Consider the following 14,492-nt stretch of genomic DNA (forward strand, 5'->3'; position numbering starts at 1 on the left):
TAGCTCATTACCCCACTCATTGTGCAGACAATATCTGCTTCCTCAATGCACCTAGTCTCCAGGGCTTTTCCCCAGAATGAAAACAGACCTCAGATATCCCACACCAGTGGTCCCAATGTGGAAAACAATGAAGAGATATTAGGTAAGTTGGCAACCTTGGGATGTGAATACCCAAGTTTTACTGGCAAAAAAGAACAAACATACATCAGTAGCTAAGTTTCAAATATACTGGCTAAAAACAAAGGCCTCATATAAGTAAACACTGTTGTAAAACAATGACATAAAGGACACCTACACTTGAATAGCAGTCATAGTAAACACCATTGTTAAACTTCAATTTGATTTGCTCAACAAATATAATTTTTTATTTGCATTATTTTAGGTTTGTAACAAAACAAGGAAACCTAGTATAAGTTGGAAATATAAATTGATCTTGGACTTTTTGTTTGACTAAAAAATATGAATACTCAAAGCATTCACATTTGAAGGATGAGAAATGGGGACTTCTTTGAAGTGAAATTAGGAACTATAGATAGATACCCAGAAAAGACAGTTTCTATGCACTTACATTTTTTAAACAGGAAAAATAATATATTCGTACACCAATCTCTTACAGTAGGAATCAAAGACTGACTTAATTTACATACACATCATGCATACATAAATACATGCATATGCACATTATCTTCTGGGCTTCTGAGTACCCGTCATACTCACATATACAACAGTTTATAGCTAGTTGAAAGAGTTTGAAATAGGCTAAAGCTAACAGTCATTAATTCCGTAAATTCTTACTGAGCACCTTCTATATGCCAGCCATTGTTCTAAATGATAGGAAAATAGCAGTGAACAAAATAGATGAAAAAAATTCTGCTTATGTGGAAACTATATTTTAGTAGTTGGAAGAAAGGTGGAAGAAAGACAACAAATACACACATAAGAAAATGTATAGTTTGTCACAAAGTGATGAATGCTATGGAGAGAGTACAGGGAGGCTGGTAGGAGGGAGGGGTACAACTTTAAACTCTGTAAGCCTCAATAAGTAAAAACTGTAGGCCAGTAAGCAAAGGCCTAAAAGAGAGAGGGAGTCACATGGACATTTAGGTCAGAGAGAAGCATCGCAGGCAGTAATCACAGTAACTGTCAAGCCCTGGTGCCTGGCCTGACTGCAGAATAGCAAGGCAGCCAATGTGGCAGGAGCAGAAAGATCAGGGGGAGAAGGGGATGCAGTTGATTAGAGAGGAATCAAAGGAGAAGGGTGAGTAAGTCATACATGGCTTTGAGTAGCCCATGTAATAATTTTTTTCCTAATTTTAAAATTGGGGTATAACTGATATACAGTAAAAACCTGTCCCTCTAAGGGTATAATTTTGTGAGTTTTGGTAAATGCATATATTTATATAACCATCATCATCAATCAAGATAAAGAACAGTTCTATCACCCCAACACCCCCCCCAACACAGTTCCCCCATTCCTAGTCCCTGGCAACTTCTATTTTGTCTCCAGTTTTGTCTTTTCTAGAATGTTACATAAATATAGTCATAAATATCATATAAATGGCTTTCTTCATTCAGTGTAATGCATCTGAAATTCATTCATGTTGTTGACTATATTGTAGTTCATTCTTTTATTGCTGAGTGGTATTCCATCGAATATACCAGTGTGATTACTCCTTCTTCAGTTGGTTGACACTTAGTTAACTTCTAGTTTTTGGTGACTAAAATACAGCTACTATAAACATTAACTACAGATTTTTCTGTGAACATAAATTTTACTGTTACTTGTATTTCACCTGTGTAAATACCTAGGCGTCTGACTGTTGGGTCACATGGTATGTGTATCTTTAACTTTATTTTATTTTAATGTTTATTTATTTTTGAGGCAGAGACAGAGCATAAGCAAGGGAGGGGCAGAGAGAGAGAGAGAGGGAGACACAGAATCCGAAGCAGGCTCCAGGCTCTGAGCTGTCAGCAAAGGGCCCGACACAGGGCTCGAACTCATGGACCATGAGATCATGACCTGAGCTGAAGTCGGAGGCTCAACCGACTGAGCCACCCAGGCACCAGGTTAAGTATCTCTTTAAATATATTGTCCATTTTATTATTGAATGTTGAGAATTCATTATGCATTCTGGACAGTAGATATATGATCTTCTTTTAGTCTGTGGCTTGTCTTTTCAACAGTGTCTTTTGAACGGTATAAGTTTTTTTTTTTTTTTAATTAATGTTTGCTTATTTATTTTGAGGGAGAGAGCAAGAGAGTGAGTGCAGGGTGGTGGCGGGGGTGGGGGGCAGAGAGAGAGAGAATCCCAAGCAGGCTCCACACTGTCAGCACTAAGTCTAATGAGAGGCTGGATCCCATGAACCAGGAGACCACAACCTGAGCCGCAATCAAGAGTCACATGCTTAACCAAGTGGTCCACCAAGGTGTCCTGTGATCAGCAGGGGTTCTTAATTTTGATTTGGTATAATTTAGATACTTGTTATTTTACGGATTGTGCCTTTGGTGTCAGATCTAAGAAATCTTGGCTTAACTCAAGATCATGAGATTTTTCTCCAATGTTTTCTTTGAGGACTTTAACAGTGTTAGGTCTATGACTTGTTTTTTGTGTATGATACAAGAAATGGACTGGGAGGTTTTTTTTTTTTTATTGTTTGGTGTTTTTACATTTTTTTGCATATGCATACTCAACTGTCACAGCATTATTTGTTGAAAAGATTATTATTTTTTTCATTGAATTGTCTTTGCACCTTTGTCAAAATCAATTGATCATATGTGTAAATCTATTTCTGGACTATTCTGTTTCACTGTGGGTCTATCCTTCTGCCAGTTCCCACAATGTCTTAAATATGCTGTCTTGAACTCTGGTAGAGTCAATCTTCCAACTTTGTTCTTCTTTTTCAAAATTGTTTTGGCTTTTCCAGTTCGATTGCCTTTTCATAGAAATTTTAGAATCACTTCATCAATTTCTTTTTTAAAAATCCTGCATATGCTTAGAATCACTGTAAAGATTTAACTTGTATTTTGAAATATGAAGCCATCTGGGTCTTGAAGTGACATGACGTACCAATTGTGTTTAAAAGGACTTATTAAAAGACATATAGGGAAGGCAAAAATGGAGGCATCAAGTCAAGTTGGAAGGTTACTAAAGTAACCCAGGTAACAGATAATGGTGGCTTGCATGAGAATGGTAGTGGTGGTATAGGTACGTAGCATCGGAGTTGTGCATATATTTTGAAGGTAAAGCCAAAAGGATTTGCTCATTAAATATGGCATGAAAGAGACAAGTCAAGGATAATTCTAAGGTTTTTGGTTCAAACAACTAGAAGATTTTCCACTTACTAAGATAGGGAAGACTGCAGGAGGAGTAAGTTTGGGTGGGGAGGATAAGATCAGTTGTTCCACTTAAGATATATTAAGTTTGTGATGTTATTAGACATCTATGTGGAGATGATGGGCTAGTAATTAGATATTCAAGTCTGGAGTTCAGGGAAAGGGAGGACCTGGAGATTTAAATTTGGATGCCAAGTGTACAGACAGTATTTAAAGTCATGATACTGATGTGATCAAAGGAACAGAACGGATCCTATATGAGAACAATTGGTCTGACCCAATTCTGCAACCATTCTCTGTTCTGGCAACCAATCATCCATCTAGAGAGTATTGATTGCTTATAACAAATATAGTCTTACTGCTGGATAAAGTAAATCGAGGCAAACAGTCATGACCAAAATTGAGATATATGAATTTTGGGCTGCTTTTGGGATATGAGGAACAGTCTGTAGGTTGGTAACTGGATACTGTGAAACTAGAATTTCTAGTCTATTTTAATGGTTCATGAAGACAATGGCAGAATACTTCAAATTGAAACTAATAAATTGTGGTCTCTATAGTTATAATAAGGTGAATTCATGTATTGGCACCTACCTTATTAAGTTGTTAACAGAGATTCAATAAGATCATGTCTGTAAAGTGCTAAGCACAGGGTTTAGCACTTATTAATTGCTTAATAGCTACTGATGATGATGATAGTAGGGATGATTACCTTTGTGGTTCATGTAGTGGTGCTATTTTTGTGGGACAAGAAGCAACTTACATAAGATAAAAATACAAATTATAAGGAACAGTTTGACTTTAATAGTCTACTCATGTTCCCACTTTCATTCTTCCAATGTAGTATAACAGGTAGCAAGTATACCAATAGGAGCTCTGGTTCTGCTTTTACCAGGCAAATGTTTGCTAAGAATTTTAAAATAGGCTTTTTAGGGGTGTCTGGGTGGCTCAGTTGGTTGAGCATCTGACTCTTGATCAGCTCAGGTCATGATCTCATGGTTCATGGGATCGAGCCCTGTGTTGGGATCTGTGCTGAGTGTGGAGCCTGCCTAAGATTCTCATTCTCTCTTACCCCCCACCCTGCCCGTCTCCCCTGCTCATGATCTCTTTTTCTGAAATACAAATAAATAAGTAAATAAAATGGGCTTTTAAATCCTGCTATGATCTGATTTCTTCATCTGTAAGATGGTAATGATACTCAAGTGAGTTTTGTAGGATGGTTATAAAGAGCAGATCAGAAAACTAAAGGGAAGTACCAAGGCTTCTAATCCCATGTTCTTCTGTTCTCACATTTAATGGTCTTTTAAGATTAGAGTAGGCACCAAGATGTAAAAGAAAACAACTTTGGGGGTGCCTGGCTGACTCAGTCAGTAGAGCATGAAACTCCTGATCTTAGAGTTGTGAGTTCAAACTCCACGTTGGGTACAGAGATTACTTAAATAAACTCAAAAACAAAACAAAACAAAACAAAACAAAACAAAACAAAACAAAACAAAACAAAACAAAAAAACCCACCAAAACCAGAAAACAACTTCGGGGAGATAGGCAAAACTTAACCAGCAGCAAAAGGGAATAGCTTTGTGCCTATTCTCTCTCACCCATGATTCTCCAAAACTTGGCTCTTTTAACCTTATCTAATTATTAGACAGTGTTCTAAATTTGTCCATTTACTGTTCCCTGAAGAAGCCCTGTGTCTTTCTCTCTTTATTCATATTACCTAGCCCATGCCCTACCCTTTCCCATACATTCACCATCCACCTATTCATGACTCCATCCAAAAAGCTCCTCCACTTCATCTTTAACCATAAAGCCATGTTCCCTCTGTGAAATCTTTTTTATTGCTTTCCTAGTCAGAAATCATCCTCTTCTAAATATTTTTAATACTCTGTGCTATTTTAATGATTTTTATAATGTATAGTATCTTTTCCTATAATTATTTTGTATTCATCTACCCTCCTGTATTAGTGAGCTCCCTGAGGGCAGGGGCTAGGTCTCATACATGCCGCAGCACCCGATTTAGTGATTTGCACAAAGGAGATTAACAAATATTTGCTGAATACTGACTGATTAAAAGACCTGAGAGTCAAAAATCTTAGCTGAAACCTTTTCTACTAACCAAAAACTTGGTGGCAAAATTCAATACTTAGAAAAGATTTCTTAAAGAATATGTAGCTCATACATTTCTCTAGTAACTATAAAATCTGTCCTTTAAGCTGGACCACCAAAAAATACATTATTTGGGTCCTGCAGAGATGCTCTTAGTAAACTGTGCTTTGGCCTTATGCTTTCAAATTATATAAAGCTGTAAGAAGCTGTTATATAGGACTTGCTTTTGCTATTATAGCTGTAGCTATAGTATACACCATATTGCAGTTCCCCCCTTCCCCCCTTTTTTTCTTTTTTGAGAGAGAGAGAGACAGGGTACAAGCAAGTGAGTGGCAGAGGGGGAGAGAGGGACAGAAAGAGAGAGGGAGAGAAAAGCAGAGCTTATCCGAAGTGGGGCTTGTGTTTACCCGAAGTGGGGCTCGTGCTCACCTGATGCAGGACTTGAGCTCACCCAATGCAGGGCTCGAGCTCACCCAAAGTGAGGTTGGAGCTCACCTGAAGCAGGACTGGAGCTCACCCGATGTGGGACTTGAACCATGAATGGTGAGATCATGACCTGAGCCGGTCAGATGCTTAATGACTGAACCACCCAGGCGCCCCTCTTCTTTTTTTTTAAAACATTTTTTGAAGTTTATTTATTTTTGAGGTGGGGGGAGGGGCAGGGAGAGATGGGGAGAGAATCCGAAGCAGGCTCTGTGCTATCAGCACACAGCCAAATGTGGGGTTCAATCCCACGAACTGTGAGACCATGACCTAAGCCAAAATCAAGAGTTGGATGCTTAACTGACAGAGTTACCCAGGTGTCCCTGCACAGATTCCTCTTGAAGGAAATCATAAGAAGCATTGCTCTAAGGTCTTAGTACTTGAAAAATCTGGGCATCTTTTGATAAACTGGTCTTTATCTGATGTAATAGATTAAGTGAAACTTGTAAACAATCATTTTAGCCCAAGAAAAGCACCGAACAAATTTTGTGGTTCATCCTGAGCAGGTGGGTATGCTGGATTGTCTGTTGTCAAAATGTTAATCTTACTTTTGGCTTTATTTTCCTTTGTCCTGATTATTGTATCTTTTCTTTCTTCCTTAATCCATTTGAATTGCACATATTTATGTAAAATACTTGAAACTCATTTTGGAAGGAACACGTAAAATATATAAATTGGTAAAATATGGGAGGTTTTTTTTGTCCTTTGAGAATAGCTTTAGAGCCTTTCTCCTTATCATGGTCAAAGACCAGATAAGAATGTCTTCCTAGATTTTGCTGATTTCACTACAACAGTTACCACACAGCAAAATGAGACCAACTACTAAGGAATTTCACTGTAACCAAGGTGATTTGACTATTTAATACTTCATCTTTCCAAAAGATTTTGAAATACTAGAGATAATTAAAATAATAAAACCATTCTTGTTTCTGAATACAGTTATACAGGTTAGGATTTCTGGTTAAAAGGAGAGGCAGTATTACTGTAAAAAGTCAGGTGACTGGGCTTCTAGTCCAGATTATGTGTCCAACCAGTTTGGTGACCATAGGGAAACTGTATAATCTTCCTGGGTCTCAGTTTCTTTAGAGGTTGCACAATAAAACCACCTTTCCCAAGGAGTTGTTTGCTGTACATGAGTGTGCTGAAATATGTTAATTGGTGCTCCATGAAAAAAAAGGGTCAAATAAATTTGGATAAGACTTAAGTAAATTAAGATACACAGAAGATAAAGAGTTCCTTAATGGTGGGGTTTATAAGACCCTTTAACTGTGACTCTCTGGGGGAGGGTGGGTAAAGTATGGAGTATTACCTGAACTTGTGTTTTTTGGGAGTACACTCATGGATAAGTGCAATAATGACTAGTTGCAAAATAGAGTGTTCCACCCTCTCACATACTTGTAGCCAGAACATAGATATTGAAGTATGTAAAGGATGTTTATGGGGTCTTCTGTGAGAGGACAGGCTTTATCTACATTGGGAGAGAGAACAGACTTTAGCGTGGGGTAAATAAGATAAATCATCAGAAGAAAGTACATGTACTACTAAGCTCTAGATCCAGAACATGTGGTTAATTGTGTACACCGGACCTTTAGCAAGTATATGGTTTTAAGATATACTATTGTGAGAGTGTGTGCACTGTGAAAGAGCATCAAAAATGAGAGTCCTAAATTTTCAAACTATGTTTCTTGAAATAGCCTAAAAGCATAGTGACAAATCTGTTTCTTAACTTCTGTGAAACATTGCAAACATGATTCCTATAGACACATGCAATGATGTATGACTTTGTATTGGAATGAAGTAAGTGAAACATCATGAGCTTTGGAGTCATAAAGACTTGGTGAGAAGCTCAGCTATATTCCAATTTCTTTTTTTTTTTTAATGCACGAACAGGAAAGGGGCAGAGAGAGAGGGAGAGAGAGAATCCCAAGCAGGCTTTGCTCTGTCAGTACAGAGCCTGGTGCAGGGCTTGAACTTCTGAACCGTGAGATCATGACCTAAGGTGAAATCAAGAGTCAGACATTTAACTGACTGAGCCACCCAGGCATTGCAGCTTTTCCATTTCTTTGTGTGACTTCTCAAAGAGCTTTAGTTTTCTCATTTGTAAAGAAAAATCTCTAAGCTTGTAGCTTATTTTAATGGTCAATGAGTAAGCATATGTAAGGCCGCTAGAAAAGTATTTGATACAAGGAAGATGCTCAATAAATCTACCTTCCATTATTGAGAGTTTTCAGTGTACAGAGACTAGGGTTTGGCAGACATCGTATTTTGCATGTCTGTGATAGGCACTCAATAATGTGTTTGAATATGAATAAACTTTGATTTCCAAACAGTGAAAGATTACACATCTTTTAAGACATGGCTTGAATATCACTTCTTCTATAGTGTAGTCTGATTCTCAAAGCTGTGAAAGATTTTACTTTGCTAATGAACTCTCTAAGTATACTTCTATGTTATTTAGCATGGTTTTCCCTTGATTTGCTGTTCCTTGTAGACATGTCGTATCTTCCCTACCAGATGAAATTTCTTGTAGAAACTGTTTTATTATCTTTTGTTTCTCTTTCAGTGCTTAGCATAATTCTTGTTCAAAAAACATTTATTGAATAAGTATGAAGTGACATCCTCTGACCAGGAACGATGACTAATGGAGTTTTCCTTAGCCTAAGTTAGAGCCTTCCAGGCCTTTCCATCACTTGTTAGATGACTTCTTTTTATAAGTAAATCTTGCTGTTAATCCCATGTCTAGAAAAAGTTTCAAAAGTCCTTCTTTGTGAACCCATCCTAGGAAATCATTTGATATCCCTTCCTTCTCTTTGTTCCCACTGCACTGTAGGCACATCTCTATTATAGCTTTTACACATAGTTTTGTAATTCTATTTTTACAAGACTATGAGCTCCTGGTGGGGATGACCCATGTCTCTATCTCTAGTCCTGATCAGATTTTGGGCATGTACTAAGTATTCAAAAAATATTTGCAAGATGAGTAAGTGAAAAATTCTCTATATTGTTATGAATATGACAGGAACTTGGGAAGAGGGGAATAAGCCATGCTAAATGGATTTCCCATATTTAGGGGCCCAATGAAGATATCACAGAAGTAACTCACAGTGTCTTTTGGTGGGGAAAGTGAAGACTGGGAAGGGGGCCGAAAATACAGTTTTGTATTCTTGGGGTGAGACAATATCCAGGAAGGATGGGAGCATTTGTCATGTAAAAAAAGGAAAAGGAATTTCTTGAAAAGAACAGAAAAGCATGAAACTAGTATAAGGTCAAGTTTTCTAAGAGTTCCATACAATAGAGCAGGAATGATTCTTTCAAGGAAAGGTTAGGTCTTCCATACTGAAATGGGTCTGGGGAAAGTGGAAAGACATTATAAGAAATATTAATATCTTCAATATCAAATGCAGTGAAAATAAACCTAGCTTTTGAATAACTTTACTTGAAATTATCCCCTACCTCACGTTCCTCTTCTTGTTCTTTGCGAATCTGCTCCAAACGAAACTGTTCTGCCATCTCTCTCTCATGAGCTTCCCTCTGTCAATAAAAGAGAAAGGGAGCCAGCACTCAATAAACACTGGTTTACTTAAAAAGGCGGGGGATGGAGGGGGAAGAGAGCTCACGCCCAGCACCGTCATAATAGAAATGTTTCTCTCTGGAACAAGAGTGGAAGTGGAAGGAACAATAAAGTATAGCTCTCTGATCATGTTGAGTACCCATATAAACACCTGTTCAGCTCTGGGAGTGTGGCATTCAGGATTCTTCGGAAGACCTTTCTCTGGTCTTCTTTTCTGGTCTTTTCTGCTATCTCTCCTATACCCAAATATCAGGCTCTATCTGCATTAGCTTCTATCACGCACCCATGCTTTCTGGCTCCTTGCTGCTAGCATATACCACCTCTTGTCTCCTACCCTTTTTCTCTATTCAGTTCACATTTTTAACCCCTTCCATGAAACTCTCCCTAAGCAGATTTCCACTTATTAGCTCTCTAAAAAAAGCTAGAAAAAAACTTTCCACTGAAACTCTTGTTCCCTAATCTCTCACAGAACTCAGTGCTTCCCTTATGACTTTTATGATCCTTGCCTAAGTATTATAGCTAACTATGTTCTTGAGTTAATCTATTCTACACCACATTTGAGGGTAGAAATTGTGGCTTATTTTCTTTTCCCTCCTTCAATACTCAGTACAGAAGCAGGTACTCAAGAAGTATTAAATAAATCAGTGGTTTAAACATTGCTGAGTTTTTACTACAGACTGGTTAAAAAACAAGTAAAATAAATATTAGGCCTATTTTTGTTTTCATTTTTCATGAGTGTTAAAAAACTTTGTGTTGTCAAAATGAATCATGCTTCAAAAGCCACGGGTAGAATTATATTCTGTTAACTGAATCTAGCTTTCTCCATTGCAAATCTAACATTCTTATGGATTAAGATGATAAAAGGGCTGGCACTTAAATAAATAATAAAAGACTATTTAGGATTGAATTCTTTGTCTCAGAAGCCCCTTGACCAAACCTACCTTGGCTCTGTCAGCCTCAAGTGAAAGGCGATAGGCCTCATCTTGCTCTCTTTTCACATTTTCTCTGGCTTCACGTTCATCCTTAAAAGAAAGGAAAAGATTCAAATGTCTTTTACCATATTACTTTTTTTTATAGAAGAAAACAATGATGATCATCTTGTCTTAGTCCTGTGTAAATTTATTAGAATTAAATAAGGCGCTTTAAAGTGTATAGGATAGAAATAAGCAAACAAGAAGAATAGCACAGTAGATGGTGAAATAAGAATGTTTAGGCCTAGCTCTACCACTTATAAACTGTGTGACCTTGAGCAAGTTATTTAACCTCTCTGGATCTCAGTTTCTTCAATTATAAAATAGAAATAGCATTTGTTTCATAGGGTTGTTGCGAGACTCAAATATAATAACATATAAACGGTCTTGCAAAGCACTTGACATTTCATTTTCACAATGATTAGTTCCCTTCCCCTTTTCTCCTGATTTTTTAAAGATAAACTTGGCGTTGTCACCACTGAGGCTAAGGACTGGGAGAGAGTAAAGGACTAGAAAGTAATCCTCTGGTCAGCATGAGAAGAAGCTGAAAGCAAAATACCCTGGTTAACTACAGTCCACACTACACCACTAAAGCTTGGTTATCGAACTCAGTGCTTCCAACAACATTCACACTCATCAAGTGTGGATGACTTAAGCAGTTATCCAAGTTGAAGATCCTTTAAAACATTTTTAGCTTCTGAAGTGATTGTGCATCTGCCTACATTTAAATTACTTCATATGAAATTAAAAGTTAATTCAACTACCAGAATTTCTACATGTACTTAAATTTAATAAATACCCACACCTGTTGACATTAGAATATAGGTTCCCTTTTTGGCCATTTTGTGTCATAGCTGAATGAATCATATAAAGTCACCAATATCTGAATGTTTTTGACCTCTAAAAATGGAAATCTCATATGGCTGAACTTAATACTTTCTAATGTTTTGTCTTCCCAATTCAATACTTAGGTGCTCTCACTGATACCCATTTAAGACTCGCCTTCTCCCTGAAGCCTCAATCTCCTTTTAGTTTCAATGATTCAGCTAATTCCAAAATCTCTGATATAAATAGTAACATTTCACTGATTCCCAATCTTTTAAATAAAAAATTTGAAATAATTATAAGTTGCTGGCTAAAGCTAATTGCTATACTATCTATGATGAAAGGGTATGCTAGGTGATTTATATCAGGAACAATATTTAACCTGAGAGATCACTCAGGCTGTGAAGCATTCAGGGATAATTTACATGTCATATAATATTACACATGAATAAAAATGGGTTTTAAACACTTCCACTTGGAGACTTGTACTAAGCAATTAGTATTTATATTTTAGAGAAACAGCATACATCTTTAAATATATTTTCACTAATTCCAGCTGGGTATTTCCCACTTTGGTATATATACTAGGTTTTACTACGACCAGATACAATCAGCCTGATAATTCTATTTTGCGCATTTCTGTTTATATTAGCATTTCCCTAATTCATTACTCTGTGAACTCCTCCTCCACTCCATATCCAAGTTTGTACACAGTGGCCACTTAATAGTTCATTTAGCCAAGGCTGATCTATATTTGATACATAATGTCTTTATTTTATAAGTCACTGAGGAGAGGTAATGGGAAGATTAGCAGATCTGTATTCAAACCCAATCCTGGCCAGTAGCAAGCTATGCGTTTTTGCTTCTGTCTCCCTTTCCCGTTATTTATTATATTAAAAGATTGAATTTCTAAGGCTTTTATGCCTCTGTGGACAAGTCTACCTTTCAGAAATCCCCAATATACTTAATATAACCTACAGGAGTAACTTATCTTTCTATATTTCAAATGGGGAGATACTTTAAGATGTTTAAATTTTTAATTTTACATTACTTTCTTGATCCCACTCCTCTAGTTTAGGTTTCTCTTGTAACATTCTGTACTGTCCCTTTAAAACCTTTATCACAATGACAATTAATTATCATATAATCATTTCCTTAATGTGAGATCCCCCCATGGCACTGTAAGCATCATAAAGGCAGGGTCCTTATCTATATTACACACCTCTATATTCCAAGGGTTTCACACATTGTGTAGTTTTTGGGAGGTGTTTAATAAGCATCTGTTGAATAAATAAACTATCTTTCCAGGCACAAAATATTTATTGTCTGCAGTAAAAATTAAGGAGGAAGAGAATAGCTTAACAAAAATGCAACCCTACCTGACTCAATGAAATCAACTAGCTGGGCAGAAATGACCTATTATGACACTATGTACAGACAACAAAGGGACCTTCTAAAAGCTACCACAGCTGGAAGCCCTTTGAGCACAAATATAGTTGGTAATAAAAGCATTCTAAGTAAACAGCTCTGTTTTAAAACAGACTGTTGCAGATATGAAAGGCCATTAAATATAGGGATCTCTGCCACAAAATGTGGCACCTGTTATGAGAGGACTTCCTGCACCAGCTAACTTGCTTCCTTCTCTTCCCTGTACCCTCCTTTTCATATTAGGCATCACATCAGCACTGAGGATGCAGATGCAGGCCATAGTTTAATAGGGGAAGACACAGATAATCTTGCTTGCTTGGATCACCTTCATCATTTTTTTGTGAAGAGTTCGGTGTTCAAGTTTTGCATTATTTTACTTTTATTCCTTAAATAATGTCACTCTCTTTCTACCTGGAATAGTTCTGCTCCATTAGCTCTATCATTAAAAATCCTACCAGCTTTTTATAGAAATATAAGAGGGCGCCTGGGTGGCTCAGTTGGTTAAGTGTCTGACTTCAGCTCAGATCATGATCTTCCAGTTTGTGAGTTTGAGCCCCGCATCAGGCTTTGTGCTGACAGCTCAGAGCCTGCAACCTGCTTTGGATCCTGTGTTTCCCTTTCTCTCTGTGCCCCCTCCCCTGCTTGTGCTCTGTCTCTCTCTGTTTCTTTAAAATGAATAAACATTAAAAAAATTACCAAAAAAAAGCAATATAAGAGAACAACATGTACAAAAGAGCCACTATATAGATGGAGAAACTAAAATCACATGAGGATAGAGGATTCATAAGACTACCCATTAAGTCAGTGGCAGAACTTAGACTTGAATCCAGGTCTCCTGACAGCTTCTTCTCTCCTGTCTGCTACAAACCAATGCTCTTTTCCTTGCTCACAGCCCTCCTGGACTATCAGACAGAAAGGCCAGATCAGGCATGTGGCTCAGCATGAATTTTTCTAAACTTATCATGGTCAGAATTTCTTACGTGTTTGGTAGTTGCTTGTGAATAGCTATCATTTCTTCTTTTCTGTCTTATGGATCTTATACTTGCTTCTCTAACTGCCCTGTTCACTATCATCTCCAATTTGGAGGTTTAAAGAACACTGCTTAGGCATCTCCCCCATATTATTCTATATGATTAGATTTTTTAAAGGAAAATTCCAGGTGTGATTAACATTTCATGCACTAATTTGTTCTCATATCTATACATGTGCCTCCTGGAATTTCTCCTCTACCCTACAAATATAGTCCTTGCGGAGACTCCCTGTGCTAAATCTGAGTGGGCACATTGCACAAAGTGACGAGAAATACATGTATATTGTGTGGAAGTAGAACAGCTGGTTCAGGAACTGGTTTCAGGTGCTGCTTGGGCTAGAGCTTGGGCTACTGGGTATTAAAATACTCTTTATCACACCAAAATGTGAAGTGGGATCGCTCAGAACTAAGTGATAGCCTCCACTGAAGCCTTTCATCTACAGCATACTTGTCAGCGCTCTCATACTGCTTTGTGCTACACTCATTTGTATGTTTCTTTACTGTTTCCTACCTCAGCTGTTAAGCTCCCAGAGGGAAAAGACTCCATTTGATATGTCTTTGTATTTCCTATGGCATCTAGCGTACTATCTTACATATGGCAAGCATTAAATACACATGTGTTAGATGAATGAATGGAATTACCAGTGCTCAAACAGTTATACACCTCAAGTTCTGGAGTCTCTAAGTATTCTTCAAACTAGTAATTTTTATTTACATGTATTCTTTTTATTCTGAGTAATAGGG

The 14,492-nt window shown here is 37.4% G+C and overlaps 1 protein-coding gene across 3 annotated transcripts in view; it reads right to left on the bottom strand.

The window, feature by feature from the left end:
- The window catches only part of FAF1 (Fas associated factor 1), a 508,536-nt gene that overhangs the window by 45,849 nt on the left and 448,195 nt on the right, over nt 1-14,492 (bottom strand). For all 3 annotated transcript variants that reach the window (XM_027059229.2, XM_015070778.3, XM_015070768.3), the window contains 2 exons: nt 10,436-10,516; nt 9,377-9,454 (listed from right to left, as the gene is read on the bottom strand). In XM_027059229.2, the coding sequence (XP_026915030.1) occupies nt 9,377-9,454; nt 10,436-10,516 (159 nt within the window). The remainder of the gene's footprint in view (nt 1-9,376; nt 9,455-10,435; nt 10,517-14,492) is intronic.

Source organism: Acinonyx jubatus, chromosome C1 (genome assembly GCF_027475565.1).
Source record: "Acinonyx jubatus isolate Ajub_Pintada_27869175 chromosome C1, VMU_Ajub_asm_v1.0, whole genome shotgun sequence".
Taxonomy (NCBI): Eukaryota; Metazoa; Chordata; class Mammalia; order Carnivora; family Felidae; genus Acinonyx; species Acinonyx jubatus.